The following is a 24,332-nucleotide window of genomic DNA, read 5'->3' on the forward strand; positions in this document are numbered from 1 at the left end:
TTTCCTATCTATGGCAGCAACAGCAGAGATAAAGTGCTGCATTTTAACTACAAGCACCATGTAAGATTTGCTCTGAATAATGCTTTCATGATCCCCTTTGACTGCCTCCAGCCTAATCCATACTAATGGGTCCCTGACTAATAAGCCCAGGAGAAACAAATCAGTAGTACATACACTAATTTATTTTCCCCCACAGCAGAATCCTGAGGGTTGTTCCATTAATATGAAATGGAAATCGTGGACAGAGAGGAAATAAAAATGAAAAGCAGAAGAAAGAAACAGCAGTAAAGTAAAATACTTTGGAAGATGAAGCTAAAGAAATTCTCTGCTGGGAAATATCATGAGCAGGGAAAGGGAAAAAGGAGATAAACTATGAAATCAGGGAATAAGAGTTTGGACTTTCATTCAAGATTTATAAACAATTTTTTGTTTTCCAAAGTGAGCCCAGTCCATGACTCTAATTGTGGTCAAGGAGCAGTTGATGCAAGTTTCTACTAAAATAGAACTATCTTCTGCTTTGTCAAGTGAACTAAAAACTGGTTGTGTGTCACCCAAGTTCTTCAGAGATGGACCAATTACATCTGTGCACAAATGCATTAGTGCGTAAATCAGAAAACATTAGTAACTGGCAAGAAGGAACAGCCTGTCAGCAAAGCAAAGGATGGTCTATGTGAAGCAGAAAAAAGAGAAAGAAATTACAGCCCTCCAAAAGCCTGCTTGCTACTTTGTTTTCACATGTAAAGTTAACCAGTTTCTAAAAACAAAGATGTAGCAATCTTACAACATTATGGTTCTCAAAGAATAGGAAAAGTAGACTTACATCTCTTGATTGCTGCTCTTATGGATGACAACGGTCCTTGGCTTAATGAAGAAAAAAAATATTACAATGTGGTTAATGTCTCAAAGAGAAAACAACTAACATCACACAGAAATTCCCCGTTACATTGTAAAGGGTTTGCCGAGCACATTTTTCCCCTAGGTTGTTATCTTACAGAAACTTGTCCAAAACTCCTGGAGTATACAACTATACCCAACCCCTTCTAATGAGAACCAGATTACAGTTTAGCTGCAAGACTCTGCAAAGATAGAGAACCAATTATTAAAACAATTTTTTCTTGATTCTGTGTTGAAGTTCACATTCTGTCTCATTTGATGGGAAAACCTGGAGAAAAGCCCATGTGGGTGTGCATATTCTCAGATTATAAGCATTTAATGACTTAACACTCTTGTAAATAAATCTTACACAGCTGAGTAGAAACCTACAACCCCTTTGCTAAATATTTTCAACAATTACTTAACAATTTGTCTTCCCTTTCAGTTAAGATTGCATTTTTCAGTAATAACTTGGTGGGTGAGGTTAGACAGGAAGACAACGCAAACAAAAATTTGTTGATACACAAGGACAGAAAATGTTTCCTTCTGGCAACTCATCTGTTTCCTTGGTAAGACTGAGGTTTCTGATGCTTCTTCTTCTGAATGTCTTATTTAACAGATATAGCAGTCCTTACTATTTTTGCAGGTAAAAACCAAAACTAACTTGGGATTATCATTTTCAGAAGCTCTTACTAACTTGAAGAACATGGTATTAATAACCTGCCACTTGTGCAAAGCTACAGAGATTTAAAAAAAAACAACACACAACTACTTCAGAAAAGGATTTATTTTGATTTTTGATTTTTTTTTTTTTTTTAAATACAACAGGTAAAGAATACTTGGTGAGATGCCTCTGGAAGTTTTCAATAGTCTTTTTAAAGACTGAAGATGATTAAGACAATATATGTGGTTCAAATTAATACAATAGCTTAGTGACAACAGAAAAGTATACTAATCAAGTATTTTCCAGAACCATCCCACCACAGCCTTCAGCAGCAGTGTAACAGCAGGAATGGTAGTACAGGGTGGGCATTAGCATTTCAACACTGCTCTCACTCCGCCTGCAGCAGGTGTGCAGCACACCAACTCCATCAGGGCTCAGTTTAGCTCCACATGCACTTCCACTGCAATTGCCGACGGCTGCAATTACTCCAGCGGGATGAAGAATAGGGAGATTTGGAGGAGAGAAGAAAGAGACAGTCAAAAAGGACATGGATGAAAAATGTCCTCCCTCTACAGTCATTCTGAAAACTAATTAAGACTGGAAATGAATGTTGGTCTGACTGAACTGTTCTCTGAAATAGTTTGGCTAGTCTAGGATAAACAATGCCTATTTGTCTGGTTTCAGAAACAGTTCAAATGTGGCTTGGCCCCCATCCACACAGCTAGCAAAGCTGCGTTAGAAAACAGTTCTATCAGTCATATTTCACTGTGCGCTGTCAGCAGAAAAGGATTCTAATTTTCCTTCAAAACGTCCCATCATAATACAGCCTTATCTTTAAGAAACACTTTCAGTTCTATGTTCCTCCCAGATGCACCCCAGACTCCTTCTTTAATTCCTTGTAACTCAAGTCTCTTTTGGATGTTGACTTTTGAAGCTTTATTCTCCTGCTTTCAATATTGTGAATAATTACAGTCTTTAGGATGTTATCTTAATCATATTTAATATCAGACAGGAAGGAAAGTGAAGTCTGGTAACATGAATCTGAATTTTCTGGAGTAGCAAAAAACTCTCTGTAGTCAGAATTCAAGATATACTTTATTTTATAGCAGAAAATTTGGAAATCTATGAAGTATGCACATTCAAGTACCAGTAAGAACCAAAAGGAACAAGTTAAGTTCTTTCTGCCGGTGGCACGAGCCCTTTGACCCATGGATTTTAAAATCAAAATGCAAAGAACAAAGAAGCAAAACCTTTCATGAAACCAGCCTAGTGAAGTTGAAGGATGGATATATCAAGAGCAAGGCAGTTCAAGTACGCAACTATCCGTGTAATTTAGAACCCAGGATAACATGGTTCTGTTAGAAAATTTATGAGCTCACAGGCAAAACAAGCTGTTAGCAGATGGTTCTTCTTTTCCACTTTCCATTAACAGGTCAGCCATCAACAACCTTCTGGCAAAACTCTCCCCAGGAGAGTCTGATTCACATTTAGGTTACAGTTATTTAAGCTCTTTAAAAACATGGAAACAGGATTAGACATAGAATGTTTTTTTCCCTATGAAGCCCTGTAAAGGACTGCACATTCCATAATGCTGTGCACTAAACCCACTAATTTAAATAAGATGCTGTTCTTGGGGAAGCCGGTGATTCTGCCCATACCTTATGCTGAGCTAATCCCTCCCTGTTCTACAAGCAACAATTTCTGGTCTCTTGTCCTGTCTTACGACGACAGAAGTGATAAGGTTATTAATATCCTTCTCTGCTCCACAGTTAATGACACGTTTTCTCTAAGGCTATCCAAATAACTAACACAACCAAACTGAGTTTAATTCTCCTACTTGATGAAGTAGGAGCTGCAGCAATTGCTCTACTGTATGGAGTCCCTGCCTCTTTCCCACCTCCCTCTCCTGTCCATAAAGCACAGCAATGAGCCAGAGCACACACAAAATCCCTGCAAACACACATGTTGAGGAAAAAGGAAGAGGGAAGAAGTTTAATCCATGTGGGACCTCTGATCCTGGTCTCATTGAGACTTCCCTGACAGTTACATCTGAACACCTGAGGTGACAGTGTGACAATAACTAGCCCCTGGGTGTGGAGGGCAGCAGCTCCTGCATCACCCTGCAATGTACATAAGCAAAATCCTAATTCATGTTGTTGGAAGAAATCAGTGCAGGCAGCAGGAAGTTTCAAAATGTTAAAGACTCTGATAAACATTAGATCCAACACCACCCCAGCCACACCTAATATGGACTAAGGGAAGATGCAAACTATTCATCCATCCCACACACGATTTAGCATGCAGGAGTGGACAAGAGCAGCTCCTCTGACATCTGCACATCTATCCTAGACCTCACCCACTGTTAATTTAAAGCACAAACTCTGCTTTGTTTCCAGCCAAGGCAGCAGCTTTGTTGAGCTTCACCTCAAAAGGGGGAACCGCCTTTCAAAAGGGGGTACTAACCCACCTCTGTCAGGACCTCTGTGCACTCAAACAAACCTACTCAATAGGTTCAGAGGGGATCTGTAAGCTGCTGTACATGCTGTGCTGAAAGCAGCTGGGTACTTAAGTCAGCAGTAATATGAAAAGGGTCCCATGGGTCACCATTTCTGAAAGATAAAGAACCTGGAGTGGTGTGTTTGAAGTTGTTTAAACACCTACTCACTCTTTCTGGCAGGCTTTTTTCTGAGTTTCAAGGACAGGTTTTCTAAATATAAACACTTCAGGAATATGCTTCAAAAGCCTATTTTAGGTCTGTGTATTGGGGAAATAAAATTGCCACAAACTAGACTGGGCATAGAGCTGTAAACTGTTTAGCGGAGTAACTGTACTTATTTAAACCATGGTCTCTCCTTCATTAGGGGCTTTGCATCCACACTTCAACTTGCATGGATCAGTGCCTCTCTTCAAATGCCACTTCAATGTAGCTACAGGATTTCTTAAAGGCTCGCTCCTGCGGGGTAACTCCTGACCTAACAGAGCGACTATGCAAGTTATCATCAGTCACCTGAACAGGCCTTCCACAGCATAGGAGAGATGTCCTTCAAGTGGAATAAAGCTCAAATCACCCAGGCACCTCCAAGCAAGCAGGCAGGGATTTGAGTGTGCCCAGAGCAGGACAGCACTCAAGTCACACATTAGCTGTGCAAATAGGCCAGGAGGTTCCAGGCTACCTTTTCACCCATATGTCTTATAGCTGTTTCAGGAGCAGCAGTGGCTCCAGCCCAGCTGAGGGCACCTTATAGACATGTCTCCACCAGTTGGCTGACCATGAGCCAGCTCTGCTGCTGATCAGAAACAGGCAGAGGAGTGCTGGTCTTTATCTGTGTCTGGAGAGCACGGACAGTACTGGCTTGTGACTGCTCCCTCCTGCCTGTGAGCACACCCATAGCTATTTAGGGTGGGTGTGGGGGCGTATGTCTCCCCAGGCCATCGACTGTCTTCTGCCCTACGGGCTGTGGTACTGCTTAGGATACAAAAGACATCCCAAGCTGCAGTCCTGTCTCAGCATCTCTCCTTCATCCACTTCCACCGGTCTCCTGTTGGCTTGCATGGGATCCTCCGCAAGAATTGAGCAATCCTCCACAATGCCTGCTTCTTTTACCAGAACCAGGACCTTTGGTTTTGTTACCTAAGCTGACAGTATTCTACAGGAAAACTGACTGTACTTCTTTCATACATCACTCCAGACATATGCAAAAGCCGGAGGAGGGGTGAGGGGTTGAAAAAGAATGATCACTTGTTCTAAAAGAATGAATACACTGAAACATCTGCTGCAAAGTCTCAAAATTTATCCTTCATATCATCTTATATGAGCTTTTCTTCAAGTATCTGTCCTTAGGTTCACACTCCTGTGTAAAAGCTTTTTAACATATTTTTAATTGTGATGGGTAGCAACCCTGTCTCTCTCACACACACAGAGTGAAAAAGAAGTTTAAAGGTTGTTATTTTTTATGTCTTATGACTTCTTGGAATGTGAGCCAAGAATTTTTAAATAGCTGACTTTTAAATTACTGTAAGGCAAAACACTGGTTTAATAAAAGGCATCATATATTCCTCTCAGTTACTTCAAAAGTCATGCCATAACAGCCAGTGTACTACAGCTTAACGTTTTAAAAACTTATTAGAATACATTACTCCAAACACAAAATGTTTAAAATACCACCTAAATGATTTCACCAGACTGAGTCACAGAAAGACTTAGTAATTTTATAGTTAAATTAAGGGTGGTGCAAAAGATCAGATTTACCACCACCCCAACAGCAGGCCAAAGACAGACCTACTAGTTTGACCAAAAAGTGCCCACAGTCAGGACAGAGGAGTCACAACTACCCCATCTTCACGATGTAGATGCAGAAAACATAACTGTATTAATCCTGTGGATTAAGCGAATCTAAACTGAAAATGTATCCACCAGTGATCAGCCTCTTCAATGCCTCCATTGGAGAGGACTCCCAGTCCTCCAACTGATACGTGTAAATTAGGCTACATGACATGCAGACTCCAGGTGCAGTTTCCACGTTAGTGTAAGAGAAGCGGACACTGTGCAGCCAGTAGTCCCGCCTTCCCCATGCTCACCATTTCCACCAGCTCTCTTGTATCGGTGCCGACATGGTCACAAGACTGCTAGATCAGCCAGTGATTTCGCTAACACCACACAATCCCATCCCAAACAGCCTGATTAGTTTCCAGCCAGACAGGCTGACAACTCCAGCTGGCTGCAGAGCCACAGGAACGCCAGGGTGACACCAGAGGAGCAGGGGGAGCAGACAGCAGGGGAGGCCAACAGCAGTCCCTGGGGTAAGCAGCTCAGCCTCTACTCACAAAACCAAATCCTAAATCTGTGACTCTGCAGCTAATCTGACAGCAAATCACCAAATGCTGGCTATGCCTCAGGTCAACTGTTCTTCTCACCTTTCAGTATCAGTTGATCCACACTTTTTTTTCCTGTTAGTACTGGTCATCCAGACTGGCTCACTGGGAGATCAAAGCACCAGAAAAAAAGCAGCTGGCAGCCTCCTGGCACCACAGTGGCTTCTCCGTAAAATGAAGATGCCCTCTCACATTCTCTGCTAAATCACGGGGTATTGTCATGGCCCTGTGGGGACAGGAGGCTAATGAACATCTAGTCACCTAATAAATCACATCCTCAATAGTACAGATCTGGTCATCTAGGAAATCAGACTCACCCTGGTACAACTTTACTTCTCTTTTGGGTCCAGCCCCAAAACCTAGTAATCCTGAACCAGTAATTAAGTCCAGTGACAATTCAGTCCTCATCGCTATGCAAAGCAAGTCTGCTCCTGCATCACTTAATGAATGCCGCAACTGCAACTTCCCACCGTCTGGACAAGCAAGGATGTAGTTAAGAAGCAGCTAAAATCCAGCTGCTTAGCTAATTAAAACAGCTCACGTTGATCAGCACAGGGAAATCCTTTCAGGAATTGCTTTCTAGCTGTTTCTTCAACCACTTATTACATATTCATGTGCCTGTCGCTGTCAGAGTTGGGGATCATGCTTTAGCAACTGAACCTTCAATTTTATGGCAGAACACAAGCAGGAAGTCAAAGCAGATCATGGCAGCGGATGATAACATTTCACACACTGATTCTCACAGCAAACTAGAAGTCATGAGGTTGCAACAGCTTCCACACTTAATAATGTCTAGCTTAGATCTTGAAGCTGAAACACCTCCAAATCTTTTTGTGAATGAGTCACTCAGCTCATGTGTACCCTGAATTAAATCCTTCCTGATTCAGAGCTACAGACATGCTAGCTAGATTTCCCCTAGCATTTTCTTTCAAACAACCTGAGCTGAACTGCACCTTGCCCTTGAAGATGACTGTATGAACACACCCATTCCAGAAAGGCAAATCCTCATGATTCAAGTTATTTCCAGTCTTCATCGTCTATTGACTGATTCCAGCTCCCAGTAAAATGTACGTTACAAGAATGGAGGGCTCTGCTTATTGAAGAATTTGGCCCTCCTGTAACAACTAAGATCTTCCTTCATGCCATCTATTAACGTATTTTTACTCACTGTGGCGGTAAGCCTGATAGTATGAAATAGTATTCATGCTTTAATGACAATTTAAGCTTGGTAGTAAATATTTCTAGCAGTGGAAAGCACCTATAATTCTAATAATAGTCTAATAGCAATGTAGCACTGTAAATGTAAATGCAGGTGTCACTGAATTGTTACAGTGATAGTGACAGGATATTCAGACACAAAAGTAAGGGTTAAAAAACTGAAGGGAAGAACCAGCTCTTTCAGATAAAACAACTTAGCTGTAAACTGCAGCTTCTTCTGATGGAAACTATTTACCATTAAAGTCTAGGTAGTTTCTGCATTTGCAAAGGGGGAAAGATGACAGTGCCCTACTTCTACAGTTAAACAATACGGAACAAAGCTTGATTTCTGAAGAATGGTTCTTCAGTTCAATTATTTGCAGCAGCACTTCAGTCAGTAAATCAAAGCCCTCTGTAGCCACTGACAGGACATTCTGCTTGCTTCATGCCTCTCTGTACATCAAACACAATCTGGTGGTTGAATGAGCTCCAGAACCTTTGTAACTGAAATCACAGATGAATAAAATCTGGTTTAATCATGAAGGACGAGCAGGACAAAGGCATAAAGAAGACCTGTAGATCTGAATCCACAGAACTCCAGATAACTTTACAGGGCTTTAATTGTTATAAAGTATGGATATTAGATTTTCTTCATGTAGTCTGTATACTTCATAGAGCATGTAAATATAGTGTTAAGGTTATCTTCAAAATTTTGTAAAGGGGAAAGTGTAAATGTCCTCGTATGACTAGAAATATTAATAATGATTACTAACAAAACAGGTAACACTTGCTTTACAAAAATAAAGATCTTAAATCCCTACTAAACCAGTTACCTGCAGATCAGCAAAGAGCAAAGAATATGGGATGGCAGAGGAATCACCCAAACTAAGGATAAAAAAATGGGTGTACTCCATGTGGCCTTTTGAAAACGTAGAGGCTAAGAAGCTTAGGAATAGAAACACAACGGAGCACAGTTCCAGAGAGGAACAAGCAGGAACTAAAGGGTGTTGACTGCAAGGGCAATCACTCAGCAGGACCCAGAGGACAAACAAGCTAGAGGTGAGGAATCCAGAGAAGAATGCTCAGGTGCTTGCAAGCTTAGAGACTTCAAAGACTTCAGAGCAGTAATCAAACCGAGGAAACAAGGTGTATTTTGCCTAGATCTTTTTGTTTCCTGTGTAAAAATAATCTGTAAAATACAGGCCCATTTGTTTCAACTATTGTGCATCCTTTGCAGAGGAAACTAGTGTATGTATGAGGAAGGAGTACCTGGGGAATCTCAAGACATCTTAAGGCCCCCCCCAGATGGATAATTGAGTCTTACTTCCAAAGGACAGTACCAAACAGCTTCTACATTTAGCAGTTAAGATAGTATCTGGATCCTGCCTAACCAAAGATGAACAGCACAAAAATCTGTAATACAAAAACCAGCTGCCTGAGAAGCATCCAAAATGTAAAATTCAACCTAAGCCACAGAAGGGATTACAAGACGTGTTTGATGTTGGCGTGACCTCAGTGCCAAAAAATCACCTGACCATCTTGGAGAATTTTAAAGTACAACAGCCAATGCTGAGCTCTTTGACAAGTCCCATCCCATAGGATTTCCACACTCCTTTAGCCTAATTCAGCTTCTTTGTAGTCCATCTGGGTAGCCTGAAATAAGTAGCTGAAATGTGCTGGAGTTTAAGCTTTAGTTGTGTGAGGAAACAAAAGAAATTTCCTCGTTATTTTAATTATAGATATATGTTGAGAGCAAAGACATTTGTTGTGAAGAGACAGTCTATAAGACAGATGCATTAATACAAATGCATCAAATATAGTGAAGTCTTAAAACTTGAAAACAAGAAAAAACCCAAACCCAAAACCTTCCACACTGTAAATGTGAACTAACAGCCAAAAACTGTGTGTAAGAATACTACAAGATCATACATCTAAAAAGACATACTGGCTTCTAACTGGCCATTTACATTTATAAATAAAATAAATCACTTAACAAGCAGCAGAAACACTCATTTTCAACCCTCCCATGTTAAAGCCTCACAAAAGTAAAACTTCATGCGTGATCATATCTTGTTCCAATGGACTGCTGACTCACCCAGTTACACCCTACAATACATGAGGTCCATGGACTTGTAACAGTGGCCCTTACAGAAAGCACAGTGCACAGAAATTGTAAAAGAAAATCTCATAACCACACCTTCACCAGACCTGTCTTTCCAGAAAGTGCCCTGCATGCAGCTTAGTCAGAGAAATGGCATGTTTGCCTATGCACTCTTTCCTTGCCCTTCCTCCAAAAACACTGAAACACTTCCTTTTCTTCTATAGCACAGATAGTGACAGCTTTTGGTCACAAAATACAGAACGCAATCAATCAGAAACTTGCACTACATAAAACAAACGATACATTCATACACCTTTAGGTCTACAATGTTTACCTCCAAGTTTAAATATGACCTTAAACTGCAGTCCTTTTTATTCATTCACAGAGATCTAGCAACCCTGAGATTAAGGTCAACCATTCCCAAGAGATATGCATCAAAGATGATTTTTCAAATCCTATAATTCTGATTCTACACTGATGTAGGTAAATTACAGTGTATAGGTAAAGGTAGTATCTTTATTAGCCCGCATTGGGTAAAAACAGCCAAGTTTTTACATACTCGAATTCCCTTCCAAGGGTGAAGCAGAAGCATCAACCATCAGAGCCAAACAGATTTTTAAAATCACACCTACGCCTACAAAACCTGCATCTATCCCAAATACACTGCAAAACCCTGATAGGCAGGCACAGTGCTTAATCTGCTGTAAAAGCACTCAAACCCCTACCTCAACAATTTAGAGAAGGCCTTTAACTGATGGAGACACTTCTCCAGTGAAACAGAGCTCATCTTTGAGCAAGTCACCGTGCAAATGTACTACAAGACAAGGGGAACTTCCTCCACCGTCAATCATATACCCCAGCTGTCTTACAACGTCATGGCCCTCAAATTATATAGCAAATCAGTAAATACCGCAGCCTCTAATGGATGGTTATAGCTTGGAAGAAATAATCACTATCACCACCTTTCGTCACTCAACTAAATTTAGCTTCAGAAACAAACACCTTGTAGAACAGATTGAACAAGACCTTACCAGAACAACAGTCTTAAGAAATACCTTGCCAAAACATTTCACAGCCATGAAAATCAATGCCCTTCCCGAGCTTATAAGAATCCCCCAAACACATAGCTCTTTCACATGCTCCTCCATGCACTTCAATCAATGCACCACATGTCATCAGGTAAATTAGGCAGAGGAAATTAAAGACCCACAAAGTATCAGGTTCAGCTTACTCAGGCAACTGAAAGAACAGAAAAATCAGGGACCAGTGGAGTTATTACCCTTCTCTCATAACAACCACCTCAACTCTGACCTTTTGATCTCAAATCTTTACAAAGACAGGCTTAGAAAATAATAATTAAAAAAACCTCCACTCCAACTTAAAGGCTCTGGATGCAGATAACTTAACAGGTAACTTCTCTAACCTCCACTCTCAGCGAAGCCCTTAACTCCAAAGGCAGTAAATTGTTCCTGTTCTTTTTCTCAAATCAGCCAACAACCTGATCTCCCTCTCCCCTTGCTAACGTGCCTCTGGGCCTCCAAAAGTAATAGTGACCTTTTCCTTAAAACTACCTAATTGATTAACACGATCTATTTAAACCAGGACAACGGCATTTTAAATTTCTCAAGAAGCAGCAAAGCTATAGGGAATGACAGCTCACTCTCTTACGTTACAGGACCTAGAAACCATTATATAAAACTAGCAAACACCAAGTTTGAAAGAGTCACAGACTTTTCAGTATGCAACATGAGGTTAAGCTGTGGCACTGCTTGCCACAAACATTGTGGGTGCTGAAAGTGTACATGAATTTTAAAAAACCCTGGAGAAAACCCATTGAGGGCTATTAAAAACAAACATCATCCCTCTAAGGGCCCTGAGCCACACAGATCTGGATGCTGACAGAATGCATGGATGCTTTCCAATGCATGCTTTTCTTCTTTATCTGCTTCCTTAGGCTTCTACTTCAGACATTAGCAACGACAGAATAAGAATAGTGGAATATGTGGACTTTTGGTCTGCTCCACAAAGTGATCATGAAATGATAGAGTTCCGATTCTTGAAGAATGAAGGAAGGGGGTCAGCAAATCGCTGCCTCAGAGTTGTGGAGCGCAGACTTTGGCCTGTTTAGGGGCTTGATTGACAAAGTCCTTTGGGAGACAGTCCTGAAGGGCCAAGGGGTCCAGGAAGGCTGGACATTCATCAAGAAGGCAATCTTAAAGGTGCAGGAGCAGGCTGTCCTCATGTGCAAAAAGATGAAATGGTGGGAAGACCAGCCTGGCTGAACAGTGAGCTTTGTCTGGAACTCAGGAAAAAAAAAGGAGAGTTTATGACCTCTGGAAAAAGGGGCAGACTACTCGGGAGGACCACAAGGACACTGTGAGGTTACGCAGGGAAAAAATTAGAAGGGCCAAAGCCCAACTAGAAATTAATCTTGCTACTGCCATAAAAGACAATTAAAAATGTTTCTATAAATACATTAACAACAAAGGAAGGGCTTAGGAGAACCTCCATCCTTTATTGGGTGTGAGGGGAAACACAGTGGGAAAGGGAAAGGCTGAGATACTTAATGCCATCTTTTCCTCAGTCTTTAATAGTAAGACCATTTGTTCTTGAGGTACCCAGCACCCTGAGCCGCAAGACAGGGATGGCAAGCAGAATGAAAGCAAAATAATCCAAGGGGAAATTGTCAGCAACTGCTACACCATTTTGACACACACAAGCCTATGGGGCTGGATGGAATCCAGCCATGGGCACTTGAAGGAGCTGGTGAAAGTACTCAGCAAGCCACTTTGAATTGTTTATCAGCAGTGCTCACTAACTGGGGAAGTCCCAGTTGACTGGAAATTAGGAAATGTGATGCCACCTAGAAGAAGGGCTGAAAGGAGGATCTGGGGAACTACAAGCTTGTCACTGACCTTGGTGCTGGGAAGGTTATGGAGCAGAAAATCTTCAGTGCCACCACACAGCACATTCAGGACAACCAGGCAACCAGGCCCAGTCAGCATGGGTTTATGAAAGGCAGGTCCTGCTTGACTGGCCTCATCTCCTTCTATGACAAGGTGGCCCACTTGGTGGATGAGGGAAAGGCTGTGGATGTTGTCTGCCTAGCCTTTAGTAAAGCCTTTGACACCATTTCCCACAGCATTCTCCTGGAGAAACTGACTGCTCATGGCCTGAACAGGTGTACTGCTCACTGGGTAAAAAACTGGCTAGATGGCCAAACCCAAACAGTAGTGATGAATGCAGTTACATCCAGTTGGTAGCCAGTCACAAGTGGCGCTCCCCAGGGCTCAGTACTGGGGCCAGTTCTGTTTAATATCTTTATCAATGATCTGGATGAGGGGATTGAGTGGGCTCTCCCTAAGTTTGCAAACGACACCAAGTTGGACAGGTGTGTTGATCTGTTTGAGGATAGAAAAGCTCTACAGAGGGATCTGGACAGGCTGGAATGATGGGCTGAGACCAGCTGGTGTGAGGTTCAACAAGAAGTGCCAGGTCCTGCACTTGCATCATGACAACCCCATGCAACACTACAGGTCTGAGGCAAAGTGGCTTGAAAGCTGCCCAGTGGAAAAGGACTTGGGGATGCTGGTTGACAGCAGGCTGAGTATGTGCCAGTGGTGTGCCCAGGTGGCCAAGAAAGCCAAGAGCATCCTGGCTTGTATCAGAAATAGTGTAGCCAGCAGGACTAGGGAAGTGACTGTCCCCCTGTACTTGGCACTGCTGAGGTGCCAAGCACTCTAGGTGCTGAGGCTGCACCTAGAATGCACTTTTGGGCCCCCCACTGCAAGAAAGACATTGAGGTGCTGGAGGGCGTCCAGAGAAAAACAATGAAGTTGGTGAAGGGTCTAGAGCAAAAGCCCTATGAAAAGCGGCTGAGGGAGCTGGGGTTGTTTAGCCTGCAGAAAAGGAGGTTCAAGGGAGCCCTTATTGCTCTCTACAGCTGCCTGAAAGGAGGTTGCAGGCAGGTGGGGGTAGGTCTCTTCTCCCAGATGACTAGAGACAGGACAAGAGGAAATGGCCTCAAATTGTGTCAAGGGACGTTTAGATCAGATACAAGGAAAAAAATTCACTGAAAGGGTTGTCAAACACTGAAACGGGTTGCCCAGGGAAGTGGTGGAGTCACCATCCCTGAAGTTATTTAAAAGACACGTAGATGTGACGCCTAGGGACATGGTTTAGCGCTGAATTTGGCAGCACTAGGTTAATGGTTGGACTTTATCTTAAATGTTTTTTCCAACCTAAACAATTCTGTGATTCTTAAGATAAAAGGGCAAATCTTGGGTTTTTACTTTTTAAAAACATTTGAAAATTCTGATTATTTTTTAACATAAAAATAATTTTGGCAATTTGTATTTTATACCCTCCAAGAACTTTAATGATTTTGCTTTATATTGCCATTCAAGTATATCTGTATTACACTAAGCAAAATACCTGTTTAGCATGTGCAGCAAGGCAGTTACTGCAGTAAGAAGTGCGCTTTGTCAATTCAAATACTAACAGACATGATTTTAAAAACCTATAAAAGACAGTATGGGAATTGTAATTAAAAGAAATACAGAGAACTGTGTCATCATTTCAGATCTGTCCTAGACGGAAAAAAATATGCTGCTATTAACAGAAAGCACTGGTAGTCTGTTCACAGTGTAAAACGTTCATTTAACAGAACACATTTCCTTATCAAGGACCTCAGAAGGAAGTAGATTGGGCAGTAATGCAAATAATCTTCTGTCCTCTACACCACTAAGGTGCGGTGAGAAAGCCCCTCCTGCAGCTGTCGTTGCTGCACTTGTCCCATGATACTGTCTTCTTCCTTTCTAGCTGTCCAGCCTTTACCCATCAGGAGCACTACACGTTTTTAGCTGCTCATGGACCTAGTATTTTTGAAGGGGCAGTGGAAACAAGGTAATAAAACAACACAATGGTCTTAAAAGCAGTTGGCCAAAAGAAAATGTGTCCTTGGGAAAGGAAGGAAACTTCCTGAACTGGTCCAATCATAAAATGGTATCAGGATTGTTGAAATAATATTGTATTAATAGTAGATACTGGTGTGGGAGGGGATGGGGAAGCAGAAATCCAGGTGACACAGAACAGAAGAATTGTAATAGTAAACCCAAAGCTATTTCTTTCCACTAAGCATTTGATCCAAGCAAAAATATTGCTTAATATAACACTGATGCACTCCTGCTTGAACTAGATACTACGCTGTAGATCAAAAGAGAGATTTAACAAAGTAATCATTGTTTGTGGTTGGAACACTATGATTAGATTTGGACCTTCTCTTTAATTGAAAGTCAACCTTTGCCTCAAGTGTCAGGATATGGGAATGTCCACTATAACCAGAACAGATGACAAACCTCTCATAACAACTCTCTCAAGATTAAAATGCAGCTACGCATACTTATGAAGACCATACTTACATGAATACTTTCCACATTTAGGGTTGTGTGGTCTAATTTCAGTCCTCTGTAGCAAGGGACCTGCCTAGGACCTGTGTTGGTTGCAGCCTCCGAGGGAACAGGCACCATGACTTTTTGTACCACTGAATCTTAGTTTTCTTCCTGGAGCTGAAGTAGCTGGAAACAGATGCAAAAGCAGCTCATCCTTGTCTACACTACCGGCTAGTACTAGCTCAGTTGAACTTGTGGTTTGTCACAGATGGCCAAAACTAGGACAAATCCCATATGTAAACATGGCCTAAATTCAAATGGTGATACCTGCACTGAGCAAAATACCACTTTTGGAAAGACAAATGTTGTAGCAAAACCAGAAATGCAATGTCTCACAAATGACACGATCAGAGCCTGAAGTACAGCTGAGCAAAGTGCACAGCAAGCATTAGAGAGAAATGCAGGAAGAAGGAAGAAACTATCAATATGACAGGCCTCACTAAGAATATTTTCCCCCCATGATGTAGTGAGGATGCAACTGTACCATGCATTGAAAGAGTACCTGATCAATCATTTCAATGTTCAACCTGCCAAATCAGATGCTACTTAAGGTAACCGATTACCGATACTACAATAATCTGCAGACACCAAAGAATAACTTACATTGAAATGACAAAGTAGGTGAGCAGTACAGTAAAAGAGGAGAGGAAAAAAAAAAAGGAAAGAAAGAAGTAACAATCTCTTCTCTCTTGTGCACATCAAAGTAAGAGGCCATGGAAACCAGCACAGTATAACTTCAAACTGAGCTCTCCCACTCAAATTCCAGGGTGAAGAAAAATGTAAATACTGACCTGAACCTAGACAGAAACCTACAAAAATCCTTATGGAAATAAACCAAAGCTCAAGTATCAGCTCCAGCACTCTTAACATATCAAGATGAAATTATTTTAGAGAGAACCAAACTACTACTACTACTATTTCTGAGCTGGATGTTTATAACCTGCTGAGTCTGCATACTTGGCCTGGACACATATCCCACAGGCTTCCCTTAACAGCTTCTTCTCCTCTCTTTTCTTTGAGACTATTACAAATACCTTTGGAAAGAATTCTCTTCCAGTCCTCTTTCCCATCTACCAGATGAATTTAATGTGCTCTTTGTCACTGAAATGGATTTTTTGGGGAAAAAGAATAATCATAAAGAAGCCGAATTATAATTGTGACCAATTAATTTGGTCCATCACATGTTACTTATAAACAGACAATTCCAGTCCTCCCCACATCTTCCATCCATCTCAGAGCAGGGTTACAAGACAAAGCCATCTGGTTGTTTTAAAGAGAATTGTTACCATTTTATAGGTCAAAAGTGAAATCTTCTCCAAATGACCTTTTAAAAGAAAGGCCCATCATTAACAAAACTGTGATGTGTAATTGTGTGCTTCCTGAAATCACTTTTTAGAACTAAGATCTATCAAGGTTATTTATGCCTCAGACAATTCTCCTAATGCACAAGGAGAGTGGCCTTGTGTTTTATTGGTCCTCAGTATCTTCTACTGGACTCTCTGAAAGGTGATGGGACAGTGAAACTTACTCATGTACACAGGATACCCAAAGAAGCACGGAAACTCTTTCAGTGAAGAAGGGGGGTGAACCTTTTTATTCCTTCAACAACCATTCTCAGCATTATTTTCCATTATGAATTAGCATAAGCACTGGAGAGCAGTCCAGACAACGGAAGGAGTTGTTCAGGGCACTAAAGAAAACAGTCCTTCAAAATTCCCTTTGCAGAAACCAGGAACACAGCGTTCTTTTATTAAAATAAATCCCTCTTCTCTGTTTAGGAATAGGGAATCTGGAAGGCTGGCTAGGATGCGCCCTTCACAATAACTCTTTACTGCTATCTGTGAAATGAATAGCCAAAAATCCCCAACACAACAGTGATGAATTGGCAGCATTAAAACAAACACCCACAGCAACAGGCTTTAGATACCCACACAATCCCTAATTGCCAACAACTAAGCTGAACCCATCTGCCATTTATTCCTCTGCTCTACCTGTGATATTTTTTTTCTCATTTACAGATAAGCATAAACTGAGCAGGGAAAATTAACACTGCAAAGAATAAATGAAACATAATGATTTATTGTGGTAAAGAAGCTGTCAAAGAAATATGCTGGACAAATTGCTCCAGCTTATTCTGCTCCTGGGAGGGACATCTCTGACATGCACAGCATGTGCTGCTGACCAGAAACACATGATAAACAAAAGAAAGACACATAAGCAGATTCCTATCTCAAGTTTCACCAGTTTAAATCCATGCTTAACCAGTCAGATTGCACCACGCTCTGCATGACTGAGCCCAAAATTTAGCTCGCAGAGTGAAAAAAATGGAGCCACATGATCCTGCTTTTTAGATATCAACAACAAAAGTCATAACACTGAGCCCCTGCTTCTAGCTCTGCCATTGGTTTATTGTGCAATTTGCAAGAAATCACTCTGCCTGCCTCTGCTGAACTTGCTTCATCTGTAAAGTGGAGATCCAGCTATTTTTTTCCCTTGAGATCAGCCTTCTGATCCAAGTAACCGCACAAGCACTGATAACAGCCCAAAGAAGGGAGTGAGATCCTTCCTTCTGGAGTATCGCAGGCTTAGCTCAGCTCAGGGCAGTTGTGAAACTGGACCCTAAGGATTTTAGGGGACTAGATACTTTTATTACATCAACTTCTGACCTACTGGGAATGCACAAAAGCAGGACATTCCTCTTTTCACAACCTGGAAGTATGCTTAGACTAAGAGTAACCTGCTACTCCTTAGCCTTAAAAATTGTAACAGCCAAATATAAAGAGTAAGAATGTAACTAAACCAAGAGTAATCCCCCAACATTCTTTTGTTCTTCTTACACACAACCCTTCCTTTTCAGATGGAGTGTCAGCAAGGCTCGAAGTCTCAAACTTCGGATCTGTATTACAGCCTGTAACACTGGCTGGATGGGCAAAAGCCTGAAATTTTCCTGTGTGGAACAGCTGTATTGGTAAGGTAACGCAGACATTGCCAGTGGACAACACAAGGCTTTTGAATGACAATAATGAAAAACTGTACTTCAGGATGCTTGTAGGAATGAATCTGGTTCTTCTGGGTATTAACTAGTCCAGTGTTTGAACTAAAGAACTAGATTTCAGCCCATTCTTTTGACACTTTCTCCCACAGCATTATCATTTGGCAATCGAGTTAGTACAAAACCAACAAGCAGCCTATAAGTGGGCTCAGTCTCTCTCTCAGGAGGTTTTCAAGACTCGGCTAGAAAAAGACATCACTGGCCTGATCTAGTGTTAGCATCTTCCCACTGTGAGCAAGATGTTTGACTACATGACCTTGTGGAGGTCCCCTCCCACCAACATTTCCACCATTCTGTGATTTCTCAGTACAGAAGCAGCTGTAGCATCAGAAGTCTCTCTACACTACCCATTTGACTAAGGCACAACAGAGAAGTGGAGGTCTTCTGTAGCACTCATGTAGTTACACGAGCACCTTTTGCTCTTTTCAATGCCCAATTCCAATAAAGTACCCTGGATTTTAAATTTACCTAAAATACACAAAGTCTGTTAGGTGGCCTACAAAGTTAGCACTGAAATTACTCCTGAGGACAAAACAAGCAAAGCTGTTAAGTGCACAAGTGTCAGCAGCAATTTGTGAGAGGGTTCAAATTAGAACCCCAGGCTTCAGAGGTTATCAGCTAGCACGATTTCTGCAGCAGAAGGAAGGACTCTCATATTTGCCTTCAGATATGCAAAGCTGAAATTATTAAATGACTGACTGCAGACTGGCTGTAATGGTTACAACATAGAAAATCCTGTTACTGTCTGTTTTCTCAAGATCTCAAAAGCATGTTGATTTGTAAAAGCACATTGGTTTAACTATAAAGCGAGGACAATTCCACTATAATCTCAGGCCTGTGCCTTAAGACTCCCTTCATGTTATGTTAAAGGCTTAAGATCTTAATTAAAAGGTGTCGTTCAGGCTTCACAGATGATCTGGGAAAACACATTCTTAAGATGTAATCAGACCATTATTTTAATATTTACTAAACACAGTTTCACAGGACCAACATTACATAGCAGAGGAAATAGAAATGCAGAGAAGCTTTCACTAATGGAATTCTGCTAAATAAAAAGACCTAAAACTGAAGTAAGAGACAAAATGCCATTCATAAAAGTGATAGCTTGATTTACCAGATCATCACTAAAGGGATCTGTAGCCCCTTTCATCAGTCACTTCAAGTGCTTCTTTATAAAGGAACAAAAGAAGGGTTGTCTCTATTTGTATTGTTGACTTGATGCATTTTAAATAAAAAAAGCCCAATTTAGTTCAATGAAAAGGCAGCAACCAGCTGTAAAAGAACTTTAGCACATTACAATCGGCAGGCAGATTATATGCCAGTAAAACCTAGAAGGTATTTCTAGAAATGCACCAGTTATGTTCTTCCCCCTTCCCACTTTGAGAGTGAGCTTTCACAGTAGACTCCTAGATTTTAAGAAAATCAAAATCTCTTACTTGACTTCAAGTGATTGATATGCTGCTAAATCTCTCAATAAATTGTTGCAGTGTCTAGCTACCTTCATCCTCTTATTTTCAAGGTAAAGGCAACTACAGTGAATTACACCACATTACAAGACCATGTTGCAGGGGTTTTTGGTCCATAATCCTTACCGCAAAGGGAAAAAAACCCCAAACCATAATGAAATTAATCCAGTACCTTCTACAAGCTTTACTCAAGCTCAGCGATTAACTGCAAAAATGTGGATGCCTGAAACCTTCTATTCTATGACTATCAGGTAATTTTCAGTTTGAAAACATTTATTCACAGGACTAAAGGGTCCACTTCTATTGTAGAATTGTGCTGTGTTACAGCAATGCATGACCTGAAGCTACCAGAACCAACAGTGTGTGACCTGGCAGTAAAACCAAGAACTATTGATAAATACAGATCACTGTTGCCAGTACAGGCTATTTTTAATACTGTCTGAAATAAAACAGTTGAAGGATGGTTAACATTAGGTCATGAAATTAAATGTCTCTTGACAAAAATTTCACTTAGCAATAGGTATTATTTGGATTCAGGGAACATTGTTTTGATCTTACTAATGTGCTAATATTTAAAAAAAAAAAAAAGTCAGTTCAGAGTGGTACATGAAAAGGATATCCACAAGCCCTGTTCTGTTACTCCTCACTTAATCTAAACTCTTCTGCATAAGAGATGGTTGCTAATTGCCAGAAGAGGCAAAAGATAGTGTAGTAATGCAGATTTTGTAAGCATTACCTAGTATCTGTTTCTTTCTTACCTATGGTCTTTGGTTCATCCACTCCCCAAATTTCTTCCTAGTGTCATGTTAGAACCCAGTATTACCACCCACAATACTCCATCTTCCTGTAGGATTTCTCCCATACTAAACATTTGATAAGCTAGTAACAAAACCAGAATATTTGTCAGAGTTCCTGATACCCCTTGTCCTGGTTTCAGCTGTGATGGAGTTAATTTTCTTCTTAGTAGCTAGTACAGTGCTGTGTTTTGGCTCTGATGTGAGAACAATGTTGATAATGAACTGATGTTTTTAGTTGTTGCTAGGTAATATTTATACTAAGCCAAGGACTTTTCAGTTCCTTGGGCCCTGCGAGAGGGCTGGAGGGGCACAAGAAATAGGAAGGGGACACAGCCAGGGCAGCTGACCTGAACTGGCCAAAGGGATATTCCATACAGTGGGATGTCATGCTTGGTATATAAACTTGGGGGGTAGCTGGGGCCTGGGGATCGTTGCTCAGGGACTGGCTGGGCATTGGTCAGTGGGTGGTGAGCAGTTGTACTGTGCATCACTTGTTTTGCTTTCTCCCCTTCCCTTTGGATTTTATCCTTTCCCCCTGCCTTTCACTGTAACTGTTATTATTACTGTTGTTCTTTCATTTTTATTATGTTTCAATTATTAAATTGTTCTTATCTCAACTCTTAAATTTTACATTCCTTTGAGATTCTCCTCCCCACCCCTCTGGGTGGGGGAGAGCGAGCCAGTGGCTATGTGGTGCTTGGTTGCCAGCCAGGGTCAAACCACGACACCACTATAAATGTTTCACCCTGCAATATCTAAATGGCATCATCTTATAAAAGGAGGAACTATATTAAACACCATTTATATACTGTTCTATCTAGAACAGTTTTTATATGCTTCTTATTGCAAATGAATTATGTCTGAGCTCAGTTTTAAAACTGTTCCTGTTTCATTGTATATGAGCTCTTCATCCCTAAAACTGCAAAGGCTCAAACACAAGCTGATGCAGAAATACACAGACACAGAAATATTTAAAATCATGATGTTGGAAGGGACAAGCTTGAGACTCCTGCAATCACAAGGAATACTGTCATGTCATCTTTTTAAGCTGCTCACATTCCAGACTAAAACTTAACCTTAAACAGCCTGAGGAGGAGGTGGGTGGTGGTTGGGCGCTTTTTTGTCTCTTCTTATCCCAGTGTTCCACATTTGTGATTAGACTGGACAGACTTCCAGGCAAGATCTCACCAGGGCTTTGTATGAAATAATATACTTCTCTGGCTCTCTTTTGGAAACATCTACACCCACTATTTCATGTTAGGATATCTGCCTTTCTTAAGGCTCACTACATACGTCTTCATCTGGTCAGCTAGTACCCCCATGTCCACTCCATTATTTTACATATGTATATACATATGTACATTATTTTATAGTAATCCTAGTGCAGAAATTACTGCTGTTAGACTTTGAGTCCAAGTACAAAGACATGCAGGGTCATTTCTATTCCACTTTGGTTATGAGAAGGATGGTATGTCACATTTTTAAGAGATGCATACCAGAACATGCAGCCTAAGGAAAAAGGAGACAAGATGCCTTTGAGCCACTGCATTTTCTCCTTCCCTTGTCATGAACTACCTCCAGAGAGGACAGCGTCATGGGTGTGGCAGCTCATCATAAAATGGCATAAGCCATAAAACAGTCCCCAGCAGAACTCAAACAGCTCTGAAGTGCTGCCCATGTTAGAAGAGAAGTGTGCTTTCACTTCAATTAAGTCTTCCGTACTTCTTTCTTTAGTTTTCCCTCAGTTATTACAGCAAGGGGCTCTGGTCGCATGGCTGCAGCTCCCTTCCCAGACGTGATATGGCCAGACTGGAGATAAGAATCTCACCCAGCAATTTGTCACCACAGGATTATGCTTTCAACTATAATTAGAGATGAACCGAAGAGTGTAGCAGTATCAATTAGCAAAGTACATCATCTAAGTAAGGAGGCTGCTCCTGCTCTAGCCTAGAAGCAGCAGCGAGATATGCACAAAACCACAGTACCCTTTAAACAATGACTTTTCTTCCTCATAGCTCATCCTGGAAAGCAGCTCTGTCATGACACAATGGCCAACAAAACTGAGAATGGTGCAGAAGATATGTAAGATCCGGTTAGAAAGCACATGAACTACTGACAGGAATGAAAGACTACCGAAAGCTGCATTTTTCTCAACATTATGAGCAACCTATATTATACTGTTAATTTCTCTGTACTTTCCACTTGAAAATTTGAAAACTGTAACCCAGACAACATATGGCAGTGTTTTATTGTCAGGGCGGGTCCACATTTGAATTCCCAATTTCATGAAAAAAATCTAAAGTTTTATTTTGGTTTTGGTTCCAAATTTGAACTTGTAAAATACACTCCAAAGCAAAAAGGTACTGGTGGGAAGGACCAGCCAGAAGAAGGGGGCACAGATGAAACTGTTTCAACCTTAAACTAAACATTTTGATAAAGTTAGCTTTCCTTTTGATAACGGCTTGGATTTATTTGAAACCATTGTAATACAACATGATCTAACAGAAGTTCAAACATGTAGACTGTAACTGCATCATTTTAAGAAAAAAGTTAAGTAGTTTTAATTATAAAAGAAAACAGTGATCGATGCTTTAAATAGACATAAGTAATCAAGGACAAAGGTAATACTCCCCTGCAACTTAAACACACTGCTGGAAACAGCTACAGCGCTGTTGCGGATATGAGAGGGAAGGGAAAAGCATCCTCTCTTCCATCACGTCACACGGCAGATACAAGACATCAGCTGTGCTATAAGAAGAGGCTATAGTTCCCTCTGTTCTTCTAGCTATAAAAGCTACCCCACTGTACTGTAAAATGTACCCCACTGTACTGTAAAAATGTGATTAAAAAAAAAATATCAGGCTGTAAAAATCAAATGAAAAGGTCCTGTCATATCAGAAGGCTGGACACCAGGGGCATCCTGTGAAAAGGCTTTTCGCAAAGGACTGGGAAAGCCAGTGTTAGCTGATCTGCTCTATCATTTTACTTCATTAAAATCCCATTATCTAGCACAGGATATGGACAAGATCCTATTCCCTGGTGGAGAACTGAGAGGGAGAGTGTGGAAAGAAGGCAAAATAGAAAGAGACGATAAGAAGGAGAACTATGGAATATTCAGAAGCTTAAGGGAAAATGTGGCCTTGCAAATCAATGGCTTAGAAGTTCATGGCAATTGCTGATGGAAATTCTAAATAAACACAAAATGTTTTGTCTCAGTTTTGAAACATTAGGTATGATGGGATCAGACTTAATGGAATAAATAACAAAGTATTGCTATTCTTTAATGAACTAAGAATTATTATATTGCTACAGAAGCAAACAGTCCAAAGAAATAAAAGTCAAGAAGACTTCTTATTTTAAACCACAGTTTTACCGAACAATGCTGTACGTGATACATAAACAAGCCCCCAGATTTTAAGCGCATACAATTACAGTGTAGTAACCCCTGTTAATTCCTTGCAAAATTTTGCCCATGAGGAATATAAACCAACTACCTTTAACACAGTTATTTTGGTATTTCATTACCAAAACAGAGAAGCAGAAGAATGGCATTTTTAGTTTTCTGGCTAATTTCCTAGTTCATCCCATAAAAGGAAAAAAATAAGGAAAAAAAGGAAAAGAAGGGAAGAATAAATATAGAAATATGGTTCTTACCCTGAAGAGCGGCAGTCTGGTTTATTTCTTTCAGAGCGATCTGTGAGAAAGGAGGCATAGTATCAGCACAAAAGTTGGAAGTTCTTTAGCGATACTAGTACAGAAGTCTTAAAAGAAATGTGACACTGTATGACTAGCAAAAACAAAAGTTGGTTCTGTTATAAAAGTTTTTCTGCACTGAATTACTCTACCTAAGATCAAGTAAA

The 24,332-nt window shown here is 40.8% G+C and overlaps 1 protein-coding gene across 6 annotated transcripts in view; it reads right to left on the reverse strand.

Annotated features, from left to right (window-relative positions):
* SH3D19 (SH3 domain containing 19) overlaps positions 1–24,332 on the reverse strand; it is an 86,362-nt gene that overhangs the window by 44,558 nt on the left and 17,472 nt on the right. For all 6 annotated transcript variants that reach the window (XM_040600062.1, XM_040600102.1, XM_040600082.1 and 3 more), the window contains exons 2-3: positions 24,127–24,166; positions 821–861 (exon numbers count right to left, since the gene is read on the reverse strand). In XM_040600062.1, the coding sequence (XP_040455996.1) occupies positions 821–861; positions 24,127–24,166 (81 nt within the window). The remainder of the gene's footprint in view (positions 1–820; positions 862–24,126; positions 24,167–24,332) is intronic.

The sequence above is a fragment of the Falco naumanni genome, chromosome 1 (genome assembly GCF_017639655.2).
Source record: "Falco naumanni isolate bFalNau1 chromosome 1, bFalNau1.pat, whole genome shotgun sequence".
Classification (NCBI taxonomy): domain Eukaryota; kingdom Metazoa; phylum Chordata; class Aves; order Falconiformes; family Falconidae; genus Falco; species Falco naumanni.